This window comes from Salvelinus sp. IW2-2015, linkage group LG19 (genome assembly GCF_002910315.2).
Source record: "Salvelinus sp. IW2-2015 linkage group LG19, ASM291031v2, whole genome shotgun sequence".
In the NCBI taxonomy this organism is placed as follows: Eukaryota; Metazoa; Chordata; class Actinopteri; order Salmoniformes; family Salmonidae; genus Salvelinus; species Salvelinus sp. IW2-2015.
The window spans coordinates 8540958-8556062 of record NC_036859.1 but is presented as its reverse complement, the minus strand read 5'-3'; the positions used below and the strand labels follow the sequence as shown (position 1 = coordinate 8556062).

Here is a 15105-nt window from a genome sequence, read left to right as displayed (position 1 = left end):
ATTAATTGGGGAGATGGGCTCAATGGTAATGGCTGGAGCGGAATAGTGATATGGTTATCAAAATACATAAGACAGCACAGGTTGTTGTCCAATGAAAACGAGTCGTCTTATGGTAAAGATGAAGACAAATTTAAAAGGGCAGACCCCATTTAGTCGACTGGTTTTTGTTTGGTATTATATATTGTTTTTTTTTTTTGAGCAGATCGCAAGTAGAAATTTCTTTTTCACATGGCACATTGAGACACCTGTTCTGATTTGCCGACCTTCTTCATCAGCGTGGACTAATCCATTGAGGAGGCCTTCTGGATGCCCATGTTGCAAGAAAGGAAGGGTGTGGTAAGATGCACAAGGCCAACTATCTTTCTCTCCAGAAATGCGCTCTTGTCGCCATTTTGTTCGATTCATAATCTGTTTCATAACGTACATCTGTGTGAATTGTTTGCACACTGGTGATTTTGTTAGTGAGTCTATAGTCCCATTTGAATATATCACACATTAGTAGTCTGCATTTACCTGTTAATTCCCATAATTTACGAAATAATACAATATTTGTTTGCTTACGGTCATATCCTATTATGCCTTCACGGGAGTATACTGTATATTATACATCGCAAGGTAGTTACGTTCTTCATTGTCGGGAAATGGACACGTTGTTTTGCAGAGGTTCACAACCTATGCTACCATCTGAAGAAACATGTTTTAAAGTAATTAATTTCATTCCGATTTAACGAGTTTTGTCATTTATTCTCCTGTCAAATATATGAGTTAAAGACAAAGCACCATAGAAGACTATTAAGCGCAATAACTCAGCAAAAAATAAAGAAAACGTCCATGTTTTCCAGGACCCTGATCCCTGTTCTAGATAATTCGTAGAAAAAATCCAAATACTTCAAACAGATGCTTCATTGTAATAAGGGTTTAACACTGTTTCTATGCTTGTTTCAATGAAACCATAAAACAATTAATGACATGCATCCTGTGATCGGTCATAAGACACTAACAAACTTACAGACGGTAGACAATTAAGGTCACAGTTAATGAAGAAACTTTAGGACACTAATGTCCTTTCACTGACAATCTGAAAAACAGACAAAAGAAAGATGACAACAGGTGTCCCCTCATCTGCGTAGAATGTGCATTAGGCATGCTGATAGGAGGCATGAGTGAACAGCATGCGCTGCAGTAATGTAAAAGACAGTTAGAGCTATACAAACGGTTTTAAAGTGCGATTAATCGTGCTCTGCGTGATTAAGAAGTTATTTGGCCACTTTAGTGATAGAACCTGTCAAAACTACTAGGCGCTATGGGATAATGCTACATTAGGTGTCAGACTAGATCATTTTGAAAATAGTCAACAAAAAAAAGACTATAACTGTTTCCTTTGCTTACTGCGAAACAAGCCTGGGCATTCATTTCACTAAGTGATAATTATATCATTCACACAGTGATAGGCTAATATTAAGTCAGCCCAGTCAGACTATTCTTGTTTAATCCTTGTCCTTACATCTAGCTAAATAATATATGTGTGAAATTGTTTTGATTTAGAAGTGTAGTTTATCATGCCCGTCTGTCTTGAAACAGGTGCAGGGTAAAAAAAAAATATAAGTATTACTATGCAACATTATATATAGCAATGGAGGATGCTTTTTCGGTGGTTCATGTTTACATGCAGCTCAGGTAGGGTATCTCCTGGTGGTAAAGAGAAGCAATTGCTTAATATTACGAAAGTTGAAGAAATATATATAGTAAGCCTATAGAAAGCTGATAAGGGATCCTCCTCTTGTAATAGATGGGCCATCACGCAATTGTAATAGGCCTAGTTTGAATATGGTTTGCGCACAATGAGGTCATCGAAGTGTTTGATTATAATTTTTGATAATATTTGCATTGATGTCAGAGTGGAATTAGCGGGACATAGAGTACTGAGTACAAGGCGTTAGAGTTTGGTAGCTACATTGAATCAGCAGCATCAGAGCTTGAGAAGCCTATTACCTAACTAATCTATCATAGATAAGGTAAGACCAGATGCAGATGTGTTGAAGTAACAATGTTATTAACAGGCACAGGGGCAAAAGGTACAGGCAGTCAGAGAGCTCAGGTCAAGGTCAGGCAGAAGGTCGTATATCCAGAGACGGGGCAAAGTACAGGAGGCATGTGCAGGGTCAAGAAGGGCAACAGAGTGGTCAGAAGGCAGGCGCGCGACAGGGTCAGGACAGCAAGGTCAAACCAGGAGGAAAGAGAAAAAAGGGAGAACTGCGGAAAAGCAGAAGCTGAAGACAATAAAACGCTGGCTGACTTGACAAGCAAGATGAACTGGCAGAAGACGAACAGAGAACAAGATTGAACCGTTATAAAATATAACACAGGGCATATGGGAGAAGTTGGCGACACCATGGAGGGGTGTGGAACAATCCACAAAGTACAGGTGAAAACAGATCAGGGTGGTGAACACCTAACCTGGATTTTAGTGTTTTTTTGTTGCAATTGTTTGTAACTTGTTTTGTACATCAATGTTCTCTGCCACCTGGAGTGGGAAGGTCGTTGTGAGGTCGTCGTTTGACCGAAAAATAGCTTCTGGATATCAGAACAGGTCTATTATCACCTCGAGCTGTACGAAGATTTTTATTTAATGAGCCGGACTCTGAAGATTTACTCAAGTAACGCCGACCCAGGCCCAAATCCCCTTCATTAACTTGAAGAAAGAGACCACCGATACAGGGACGGCAGGTCCGGGGTGGCGCTTGCTTAGAATTCGTTGGCGAGTGGTAACCCGCCTCTAACCAGTCATGACTATTGGCCAACAGTGCAATCATTGAAGAAATAAAACTGGATGACCTCACGTTCAAGCAACTAATCCTAACCAAAGGGACATAAGGAAGACGAAAAAACTGTTTCACCGAGTCGTGGCTGAAACGACTCCATGCGATAATATACATTGCTGGTTTTCCGTGCATCGACAATACAGAAAGCTGCCGTCCGGTAAGACAGAGGGGTGGCGGTCTGGTGTCTATTTGTCCAATAATGAGCTGGTGCATAAAATCACCTATTAAGGAAGTCTTAAAGGTTTAGCTCGACTGAAGGTAAGTACTCATGAATAAGCCTGTAGACACACGTATTTACCGAGAGAAATTTGATCTATTTTTCAATAGCTGTCTATTTCCACCACATAACTCGATGCTGGCACTAGACCGCAACTCAACCGAGCTGTATAAAGAGATAAGAACAGAGAAATGCCAACCAGAGAAAGGCTCCTGTGGCCGGAAGATTTTAATGCAGGGAAACTTAATCCGTTTTAACCTAATTTGCTACCAGACTGTGAGATGTTAGCTGATATCACCATATATGGTCGTTCCCAGCAACTGGTGAAAAGGGTTCAATATCAGGTGGATATATTTTATCTAGGTATACTGTAAATATTGAATATAGCTGACAGTTTAATTAGACATAAAGGAGTAGACATGTTTCCAGATTGCAGAATGGTTAAAAGATACATTGTGCATTGGTCTCAGACCAACCGATCTAGCATGCATCGTCAAAAAAACGTTCAAAAGCTATTCTTCCTTCTCGAAAATATGCTAAAATACTTTGTGACAATCTGCTGTTGAACAGTCATTGATCTGCAAGTTCATTGGTCATGACCAAAGTAAGCCACAGGCAATATTGAGTAGGCTAGTCAAATTGCGCACATGAGCCAAGCTTCAATGCGCTGACCAACGGGAGTAGGCAGCTGTCCTAATCTGGTGGCACCTTTCAGCAATTCAGACATGCTACAATCGGCTTTCCAGATATTAAGGATTTATTTCAGTGAGTGGAAAATCTGTCATTTGCTAGGTATTGCTATCTATGCGCTTTGAGAATTGTGTTTTACCAAGAAATAAAAAGTCAAGCTACTGGAGATATACCTGCTGAATGGGGCGCTTATAAAGGATTTTATTTTGATTGTTTCAGGGTTACCATCAGTAAATAGTTATTGGTAGTTTTGCTTTAAACAATCATGTAATATGGTAATTTTTTGATATATCCAGGGTAAAATTAATTTTCAATAAAGAGGAAGGCAATCACATTTGTGAGATCACTGCATGAGCGAATCCAAGAGGAGAAGAGAAGCATCATGTAAAAACTTTTAACATGCTCAAAACATTCGATTGTTGAGATGGGGTGAAATCACAGAGAAATTGTTGCTATTGTAACCGGTGGTGAAATGGCCAGTGTTGCCAACTAATTGTCAGGTAAACTACTAGCCATTTCCCGTGATTGCACTTAAGCAATTTTGTTGCTAGATTTAGCAACTTTTTCAGACTACCACTGGAACTTTTTTTTTTCAAACAGCAACCTAGCAACAAATTTAGCTACTTTTAAATACGTTTTGAAGCTTTTAGCAACTTTTTGAAAAAGGATGATCAAACGTTAAATGCACACATTTTCCCTCTAAATGACACAAACACAATTTTCCTCTGTCACTACACTCAGTCACAAACAGCACGTCGTGGCTGCAAAAGTGCATTGGTGAGTGACGTCAGCAGCAGGCGCTCAGCTCGTGCACAGGCAGGCAGCCGCCCAGCAGCAATTTGCAAGCAAATTGCAAAAATCATTGTTGGCTGACTGCTCAGCAGTGTTTACAAGGTCGACAGACCAAACCATGAATATAGTTGGTCACGAATGTTTGAATCTTGAAACGATGAACCACAACATCAATCAAACCATGTCTCAATACAAAAATGTACAGCAGAAGTACAGAAAGAGTGGGAGTTCTGTACCTGAACAAATGGTTGATAATCACATATTTATTTGCCTATGGCCAGTCAAGTTTGAGTAACGTTATTGTTTATTCTACATAATTGCGCAGTTTTTAACGTTATCACGCAAAATGCAATCACAACGTCATTTGCAACTTTTAGCAACAATCACGCCTGCCTCTACTAGTTACACAACTGATGGCAGGCTGCTAACACACTGCCTGAAACCCTTGTCAAAACCCACCCCAAAAAGATGAGGAAAATTACTGCTCCCCAGAGCACGGAAATGACAGTCCCTGCTCTAACTTATACTTTGGACACACCTTTCTAGTTAGTGGGGAAGTGCGCCTAATATTATTGCTGTTTAAATCGGTAGACGGTCACTGAGACCTTTGAAAGAAAGTTTGCGGTTCCACTTGCTTTGGCAGGGCCGTGGCTTTTGTGGAGCGATCGAAGGTAAAGTGCTTCGTGGGTGACTGTTTGTTGAGGGTCAGAGGGTCCCTGGTTCGAGCCCAGGTAGGGGCGAGGAGAGGGACGAAAGAAAAAAAACGATGCTATTAACCCAGAATCAACTGGTTGCTCGGAAAGGGGTGGTGATACATAGAAGTCTAGACTGCAAAGACAGATCCCACCTCAAGGAGGCCCAGCCATGAGCTCCATCAGCAGCAGAATGAATGGGACAATGTGAACGTTTGTACGCAAAATGTTGTGCATCCGATTCGTTCTCTAATCAAAAACCGAGTTGCAGCCGGACATTTTTTTATATCGGTTCCTGTATCGTATCGGAGCCCATGTATCTAGATATGTATCGAATCATCTTGAAGGGGAAAGATGGCGCTAGTCCCCTAACACACACAAACTGATGCAGCTGCTAACAAAACCTGAACTGAAAAACCCCTTGTCAAAACCCACCCCAACAAGAATGAGAATTACGCCTCCGCAGAAGCTACAGAAATGAATGTCTACGTCCTGCTCTAAGCTTACTTTTGACACACCATTTATGTACCAGTGTTATTGGTATGACAATTCCGAAGGTGTTTATTGTAATGTGCATTTGAATGGAATGAAGAATAAACTGAAGCTACTGACATTGTGTGGGTTTAATCGGTTGCAAGTTGTAAGCTACACGTATAATTGTAAGCACACACGATATATCCAACTCAATGACAGTTACTCTATAGACGAAAAGAGCTATTTCTATGACAGTGTTGCTGGCAATATCTTTACTCTGTGTGAACATAATGGTATTTCATTATCCATTTTGGATACGGAAATATCCTTTTTGCCTCCTCAGTAGGCTACCATAGCCCGAACCAATTTTAGTGGAACAAACATCCCAATGAAATTAACAATTGATTTGCATAGAATGGATTTCTGTCATTTCTATATGAAGTCATGTCAATGCCGCAGAGGAGAAGAATGAGAAGGAATGCTCCAGATGACATGCTTGACATGAAAAAGAAGTGACTCTCCTACGTGATGAACGAAAGCGCGGCTGTCCATGCAACGCTGCTTACGGTTTTATAAATGCCGCCGAAAGGCGAGCAGTTGCCCTAGGTTATAGCGGTAGTATATCCCGACAAGGCTCACCAATAGCGGATTGTTGTATTATGGGTCCGTACAGATTAACCAGATGAAAAACTAAGACTGGTGTTGAAGAAATGTCGATTGAGGCCACGTATTTAGTCTATCGAACGTGATGTCAGATGTCCTGTAAGGCTACATTCTCGCATTTGCCCTTGCATCAAACAAGAGAATTACGCGACCGCTTATCCTGGAATGTAAGATAGGATGAGACTGCGACAGGCGGAGGGAGGCCCGGGGGAGGGCATGCCCGACATTCGGGGCGGGTAGATCGGACGCAGAATGGATACGCCCGGCCTATCTCTCAAGCTGCGATTCTGGAAAAAGCATGGGCTGTCGTATGGCGTGCTTATTATGAGACTAGTTTAATTGACTTAAATAATTTTGCTATGGTAGATTGTCAGATGAGCTAAACATGTCAAGGGAGAGCGCTGTCACGGAGCCGTTCAAAAACACGGTGATATATAGAGGGTTCATTCAGGTTTTTTTGGTCCAGCCTGTAATTATGGTTTGTCCTCAGTTAAGACCTAAATATCTGTCGTTTTCCAGACTAAGAAATATTTATGGAAATAGGCTTATAACAACCAAGATGGTCATCCTAGCTATTTCTTAAAGACCAGACAAGCTGCCAGCAACCCACCAAAAGCAAAGCCTAATTAATTAATGCAGACATTGAGGCAATAACAGAAAGCTGACCTAAGTCAACCACAGCAATTAGTTGGTGGCAATGTCCAGGGAACTGATATGTGAATCAGGTCAAGACAAACTGTCTCGTTCCGCTCGGAACCCAAATTAAAGGTATGTCTGCCAGTCGTGGACATCAGATCAACGTCAATTTCCTATCAAAAGGAGAGGGAATCGGGCCTCCACCGTCAAGCTCACTGATGTTAGTGATTTGCAGAGAGTGATGAGAGTGTCCTGTCCTGTTGTCCTGTCTGTGTGACTGTGTGTGTAAAGACTATCCTATATGATTCTTTGATTCGTCATCCTTCACTGTCATTATTTATTGTGGGGAGTCGATTAACAGCAGGCCCGCCTTCACCTCTCTGATTCAGAGGGGTTGGATAAATGCGGGAAGATCACATTTCAGGTTGGATCATTCAGTAGTACACTGATCCCTTTAGAGATCAGACTAGCAATGTCTTTGTCAAAAAAGTGTTACAAATAAAGATGAAACAACCAGGAAGCAGATTAGAAACGTAATACGCTGGCGTTGAATTATAAATGAAACTAAAATGCCCTGAGCCTCTCTGCCTCTGCTTTACCAGGTGTACACTGATATGACCAGGAGAACAGACTATATAGAGTGTAAAGGGCAACAGCGGCAACCGTTTAGCCATATTACAGAAATCCCTAGGTAGCCTTGAATATAGGAAGAACACCTTGTACAGATATGTATGTAATGCGAGCGCAGTTGGTAATGGGACGACACAGGAAAACTGTCTTGGTCCTGCAATTGTATTTCTAGTCTGTTAACAGGGTGTCTATTACAGGAACCCAGAACCAAATCTCTCACGTGCGCCTGGCCAAGCTACGCAATTTTGTTTCTGTCACAATAGACCTATTGCATTAGTTTCCACTGCTATACTCTGGATATAGACAGCATATAATGTAACCAGTCCTTTCTTTAAAGATGATAAGACAAAGAGTCCGAGATGAACTGGAAGCACTATGTATGTATTATACGATTGATGGTCAAAACAAACCATCAAGCTCTAACACGTCTTCTCGTGCTCCTCTCCGGTGAAGGCTGTTCAAGGCAGAGTTGAAACACTGCCATAACACACACTTGTGCTTTTCTCCTTTTTCAAACCCTAAGTATGACGGAATGAACAGGTAGGATAACAGTACGGAGTAGGAGTGACATGGATTTCAATACCATGAGCAGATCCTATTGCACACGGAGTTAAATGGGAATTGAATGGGCAACAGGGGTATTTGTGTTTCATAGTCTGAACCTACATTTGCGATTTGTAAAACAACATAATTTTCTTCAGCAAGCTCTTTCTTGCAGTCCATTTCCCTATGCAGTTTTTACAGTTTCCCATTAATTAGAGAAAGCAGGTTAACTCCCCAACGCAACACACAACACACAACCACGCACAACCACGCAGCAACACACATCAGTAGCAGATCCTATTATCTGCCTGTAATCTGCTTATCAAGCAAGCCACTAGACTAGTATGGCGCTAGAGACTGGCAGTCTGTAACAATCTCATCCACAGACCTATAAGCCCTCTCTCTTCCTCTCTCACTCTCTCTCCTCTTCGCTTTCTCTCTATCTTAGAGTCGCTTTTTTTTTCTCTCTCCTCTTTTCTCTCGCTATAACCCTCCCACCTGCGCTCCGAACAGCCCTCAGAAAGTCCTCAGAACAGCCTCAGAACGCCCACAGAACAGCCCAAGAACAGCTTTCAACAGAACAGCCCACAGAACAGCACACACAGAACAGTCCATCAGAACAGCCCGCAGAACAGCCCACAGAACAGCTCACAGATGATAACAGCTCCACAGAAACAGCCCACAGAACAGCCCACAGAAACAGCACTACAGAACAGCCCTCAGACACGCCACAAGAAAAGCTTCACAGAACAGCCCACAAGAACAGCCTTCAGCAACAGCCTCAGAACAGCCCACAGAACAAAGCCCTCAGAACAGCCCCTCCAGACAACAGCCACAAGAAAGCCACAAACAGCCCACAGTAACAGCCCCCAGAATCAGCCCTCAAGCCACAGCCACAACACAGCCCATCAGAACAAGCCCCTCAGAACATGCATCAGAACAGCCCTCAGAACAGCCTCCATTCGTTGGGGCTTGGACTTTACAAAATGTTGAAGCGTTCCACCAGGGATGCTGACCCATGTAACTCCCAATGCTTCCCAAGTTTGTGTCAAAGTTGGCTGGATGTCCTTTTGGTGCTGGGAACCATTCTGAACACACTGTTAATCGGAAACAGGGAAAGCTGTTGAGCGTGGAAAACCAGCAGCATTGCAGTTTGACAAAACCGGTGGCCGGCTCGGCACTACTAAAACACACCCGTTAAAGGCACTTAACTAATTTTGTCTTTCCATTCACCCAATCTGAATTGCCACTACAGCACAATGCATGTCTCAATTGGTCTCAAGGATTAAATATCCTCTTTTACTGTCTCCTCCCCTTAATCTACACAATTGAAGTGGATTTAAACAAGTGACAAGCCAATAAGGCACTCAGAGCTTTTCACCTGGCTTCACCTGGTCAGTCTGTAATGGAAAGAGAGGTTTTTTAAGGTGTGCTATACTCAGTTTACATTGCTATCTGAGGCAGCTCCTGGATTTCTCTTACTAAGTGTGGCACGCAGCCCAAAACTGCAGGCCCTGCCAAGCGGGAGGGAATTGTCTCAAAACGCCAGTTGGAAATGGGGGATGTGTGGTGTGCCTGTGAGCACTTGTGTGTAACAGCATCAGCGTGCTTCGTGCGCAGTGTTGTGCACCGCTTGCAATGTAACAGCTCTATCCCCTAGTCCGTCAGTGTTGTGCTATTAGATCGATTCCCTGACCCTCTAAAGCAGAACGACACCATTCTGTATACTTCTGGCCTTCTTGGACAACTGTGTTAACTAAACCTCCAAACGAGTTCAATGTCCATACAACACTCCTCTCCGTGGCCCTCCAACTGCTCTTAAACGCTAGTAAACCAAACATGCATTTTTCAAAACATTCGCGCCATGCACCCGGCCCGCCGACCATCACCACCCTGGACGGTTCCGACCTAGAATATGTGGACTAGGTGTCTGGCTAGACTGTAACTCCTCCTTGCCCGACTATATTAAATACATCTCAATCCAAAAATCAAATCAAGAATCGGCTTTCTTTCTATTTCGCAACAAAGCCTCCTTCACCACGCGCCAGAACTACCCTAGTTAAAACTGACCTACCACCGATCCTCGACTTTCGGCGGTCATTCAATACTTTCCAGATAACTTCTACTGCATTAAACGTAAGATGCAAGTTTATCAATAGTGCCATTTACGTTTTGCTACTAAAACACCTTGATACCACCATGGCGACCTGTATGCCTAGTCGGCCTGGCCCTCGCTACATTCGTCGCACAGACCCACTGGGCTCAGTCATCTATAAGCCCATGATAGTAAAGCATCCGCCTTAATATCAGTTCACTGGTCACGATACGACAACACCCGCACCCGTAGCACGCGCTCCATCAGGTATATTTCTCACTGATCAGCCAGAAAGCCAACACATCAATTTGGCGCTGCCTTCCTTCCAGTTCTCTGCTGCTGTTGAATGGAACGAATGCAAAAAATCGCTGGAAGTTGGAAGACTTTTATTCCCTACCACTTTAAACATCTGCTATGCTGAGCAGCTACGACGATCGCTGCAGCTGTAAACATAGTCCCATCCTGGTGAACAGACCCACCACCAATTTACCTACCTCATCCCCTTACTGTTTTTATTTATTTACTTTTCTGTCTTTTGCACACCAGTATCTCTACTTGCACATGATCATCTGATGACTTATCACTCCAGTGTTAATCTGCTAAATTGTAATTATTCGCTCATATGGCTATTATTGCTACCTCCTCATGCTTTTGCCACACAATGTATATAGAACTAATTTTATTATAATATATTTTTTTCCACCCTACCTGTGTATTGACTTGTTTATGTTACTCCATAGTAATACTCTTGTTGTTGTCTGTTCACTACTGCTATGCTTTAATCTTGGCAGGTCGCAGTTGTAAATGAGAACTTGTTCTCAACTAGCCACTGGTTAAATAAAGGGGTGGAAATAAAAAATAAAAGTAAATTTAAAAAAAAAACAGTCCCTAACGCATCTCTTGTTTACGTCAAATAAACACTGCGTCATTCCAGTCGGAAGGCGTTCTTCTGAGCTGGCGCAGTGAGAGGCCTAGATCCTCTTTATAACCATAAAACCCACAACGCCAAACAGTCTAATGCCTATCAAATTCCACGCAGTCCACTGGAAATGTAGATACCTCTGGGAAACCATCAGGTCATTTGTATGATTGAAACCTCTTTCAAGTCTATATTGCAACAAAAAAGAACCGTTGAGGTATAAGGATGCCAGTGATCTTAGGCACTGAACCCACATTTCTCACTTTGCTCCTGAATAACCGAGGTGAGGAAGGAGACTTGGAAGTCATGGCAACTGCGAGACTATGTTGACTCTGATACACTCACGTAGTGTACTTGTGTAGTAATAGTTTGTCCTTTCGAGGACAGCTCCTCACGTATTATCGACTGCCTCAATTCCTACAGCAACAGAGTTACTTGCTACGCCTGAGTGTTCGAATCTGAAGCGTTTCGTTCGCAGTTGTTCGAATTCTGTTTGTGTTCCATCCGAGTGCTTCCTCCAATCTGAGCTTTCCGTCAGTTCCGTCCGTAGTGCTCTTTCTCCGTTTTCTGTCTCGGGAATCGTTACATGAGAGTTTGTCTGCTCAGCAGTGTTCCGCTGAGCTGTTATTTTCCCCTTCAGTGTCCCGCTACATGTTTCGCTGTCCGACCGTGTTTCTGTCGTTTCTCAGTGTTCTGTCTGTTGAGTGTTTTTGTCTGTCTGAGCGTTCCGTCTGGGTTGAGTCTGTGTGTTCTATCTTTTACTGAATGATCTGCACAATATATTTATGAATTAGAAACTCTGCGTCGACTGGCAAAGGTCCTGCAAAACAGACCCCTGCTCAGCAAAGTCGACCTTCCAGAAGCACTGATCTGTCAGTCTGAAGGTCATTAGCCCAAGTGTCATTGCCTCAGACCTTTAGGTCGATGACTAACGGATTGGGTCGGCTTCTAGTGCTCGTCCATGTTTCGTCTCTGCGTGTGTGTGTCTCTCTGTCCTATCTTCTACACTCTCATGAAAGTCTATCTCATTTCCTTTTCACGGCCAACTTCCTGGCTCTGGCTGTTCCGACGGCTGGCACCCCTCTTCATCCTCCCTGATTGGCCGCTCAACTGCTCAGGGTCCGGTCTCCTGGGAGACGGTGGTGGTGTCAACAATGACAGGGACGTTCAGATTAGAGAGACCCGTCGATCCTAAAAGAGTCCACCTTCTCAGGACACCCGTCGTTCTAAGAGATAGATTATATCTACATCAAACCGCGGACACCAACTACCGTCAGGTCTGAGTTTATTTGGGGTGTTTTGGTATTTTTGAGTGTTTTTTGGTGGCTACTAAACTGGAGAACCGTTCACGTCAGGCTTGAGTGACAAAGAAGTTGGGTGAGACGTTAAAAGTCTTCAGGGTAGATATGTTTACGCAGTACTCAGGGTGTTAAAGATATGAGATACATGTAGAAGAAGAATTGTTTCATTGGGTTTTTTCTGGCAGTGCTTGTGTAACATATCCATGAAAGGATTAGCCTTCATCTTACTACCGTGGATATCCATGATTGAATTTGTCATTTCTAATCTGGGCATCATGTTAGTTAACTACAACTTCTGCTGCATTGTATTTTCTACGCTCTGTAAACTGAGCTATTTGAGCCAGAACCAGGTGGTAAAGAATCCAATGCGCAGCGTAAGGCATTTGATTGGATAGTCCATGTTGTTGTGTGTCCAACATGGTGGATAGTAGACAAGCTCCGGTTGGGCCCATCTCACTACGCCACTGAATACTTTCCAGAGGAGAATAACACCTTTTATAGTCGTAAGTAAGATCAGTGCATGAACACTGATGTGTGTAGCGTGGTTTCCAGTCTTTTAGTAGCACTGCTGGCCCAATAGCAGGTGCAATACATTTTGTACTGAACCAATTTTCCCTGGTTCCTGCATGTATCTAACAGCCCTAAGTCATATGTCATTGAATCGTCTCATGCCTTCTGTCTTCCTCCTGTTATTCAACAGAAGACGCTGGTCCTAGGAGGTCTACAATACTGCGAGGTGAGGGCTAGTTACACACACACACACACACACACACAACACACACACACAACACACCACCACACACACACTCACACACACACACTACGAAAGATGAAACACACACAGCCACACACACACACAACAACACACAACAACACACACACACACACACTACATATACCTAAAAATGACATGTTTTATGCAGTAAGCGTGCTACTGCCGTGTAAGTAACCCACCAATAAAACGAGTCCCCCCCCCCTTTTTTTTTTCCCCCCCTCCCCAGATGCCGTCCCCCCCAGCTAGGGTCTAGGCCCAGGTCAGGAGAAAGAGATGGCCACAGGAGAAGTAACGCTCTGTGAGAGACCACGGTAAGAAGGTCTCACTCCTTTCCTCTTCTGCCATCATTTCTCTCCTTCCTACCCTTCATCTGTCCCATTCTCTCTTCTCTTCTCTTTCTGCTCTCTCCTTCGTTTTATAGCCATGTTTCCCTCTCTTACTTGTTCTTACTCTCCTGTTTTCTTCCCTTCCACTTTCCCCTGACCTTTCTGTACTTCTTTTTACTTCTGCCTATTCACTTGTCCCTCCTTTCATCCTCCTTTCCTCCCCTCATTTCTCCTTCATGTCTATTTAAGTGACTTGGGGTTTGTAACCTGACTGCCTTGCCCTCAGACCACTTCTCTGCCCCTGAAAGGTGCCATCCCAGCTGGGCATTCGGCTACACAGTGTGGCAACCGAGCTCCAAGCAGAGAGAGATGTCCTCATGCAGGAACTTCTATAGTGGTGGAGAGCATTTTCTTCGCCCAGGTGTGTTTCTGATTGTGTATGGATTGGCAAGATGTTCTTTTCAAATGGGAGAGGGGCGTGGGGGGGTTGTGTGTTGTGTTGATGTGTGTGATGTGTGTCGTGTGTGTGTGTGTGGTGTGTGTGTGTGTGTGTGTTGTGTGGTGTGTGTGTGTGTGTGTGTGTGTGTTGCCATAGACACTTAAAACACCTCCACAATGTGAAGTGCTCTCTAGTACGATGCCCCGTTCTCCCTCCTGTCTTTCTCTCTTTCTGGCTCCCACCCACTCCCGTATTCTCTCCCTCTTCTCACCAGTGAGGGTAGTAACCTGACTCCTGCACACCACTACCCAGACTTCAGGTTTAAGACCTACGCCCCAGTGGCTTTCCGCTACTTCAGAGAGCTGTTTGGGATCCGACCCGATGACTACCTGGTGAGAGACAGTAACCATAGTAAAAACACTACAGATCAGTCCTGTTAATATCTAGGTTAAATGTAGTATCCTACATCAGGTGATCATTTGCGCAACATGACATCATTTGGATTTTTCAAGGAAGCATATGCTCCCATATGCCCCTGGCCACACACACTGGAATGCATATTTAATTGGGACCTTGATTTAACTAGGCAAGTCAGTTAAGAGCAGGAGAGATATGCACAGATTGATTAACACACAGGCGGACACACATGCACCCTGACACACATACTGTAAAGACGTGCACATGCACACACACAGTCACTCCAATAACCTCACACTACCTGCACCAGATGGAGATTAGCGTACTAAGACGTTCTTTGTAAAGCTCCAAGCTGATAACAGTAGACACTCCGTTATAGTCTAGGCCAACTCAGAAACAAAGTTGGAGTGTCTGTTTCTATGGGTTTCTATGTACATGCGTGGTTTCACAATTGCAGGAAAATAGAATATTTGACTCACTGTATTAATCCAGCATGAGGAATCCATTCCGCGACATTCTTAGTTGTTCTCAGAAAAAGAGAGAGTGCGTGGGTATGTAATTATCCTCAGTGTGTAGAGACAGAGGATCTTCAATCTCTCCCCCTAAGCCTGTTCATGCCCCTGTGTTTATCTGGCCTTCCAGACTCCACTTCAGGGAGCTGTAGAAACCCTATA

At 43.5% G+C, this 15105-nt stretch overlaps 1 protein-coding gene and 1 long non-coding RNA gene across 2 annotated transcripts in view; both read left to right on the top strand.

Annotated features, from left to right (window-relative positions):
• Positions 1-13568, top strand: part of LOC111979788 (uncharacterized) — a 20528-nt gene extending 6960 nt beyond the window's left edge. Inside the window, exon 3 of the long non-coding RNA XR_002879369.2 lies at positions 13476-13568. This is a non-coding gene — a long non-coding RNA (uncharacterized lncRNA). The remainder of the gene's footprint in view (positions 1-13475) is intronic.
• A 446-nt stretch (positions 13569-14014) lies between these two features.
• Positions 14015-15105, top strand: part of LOC111979565 (phosphatidylinositol 4-phosphate 5-kinase type-1 gamma-like) — a 21032-nt gene continuing 19941 nt past the window's right edge. The window contains exons 1-2 of the mRNA XM_070449099.1: positions 14015-14053; positions 14209-14406. Coding sequence (XP_070305200.1) covers positions 14015-14053; positions 14209-14406 — 237 coding nt within the window. The remainder of the gene's footprint in view (positions 14054-14208; positions 14407-15105) is intronic.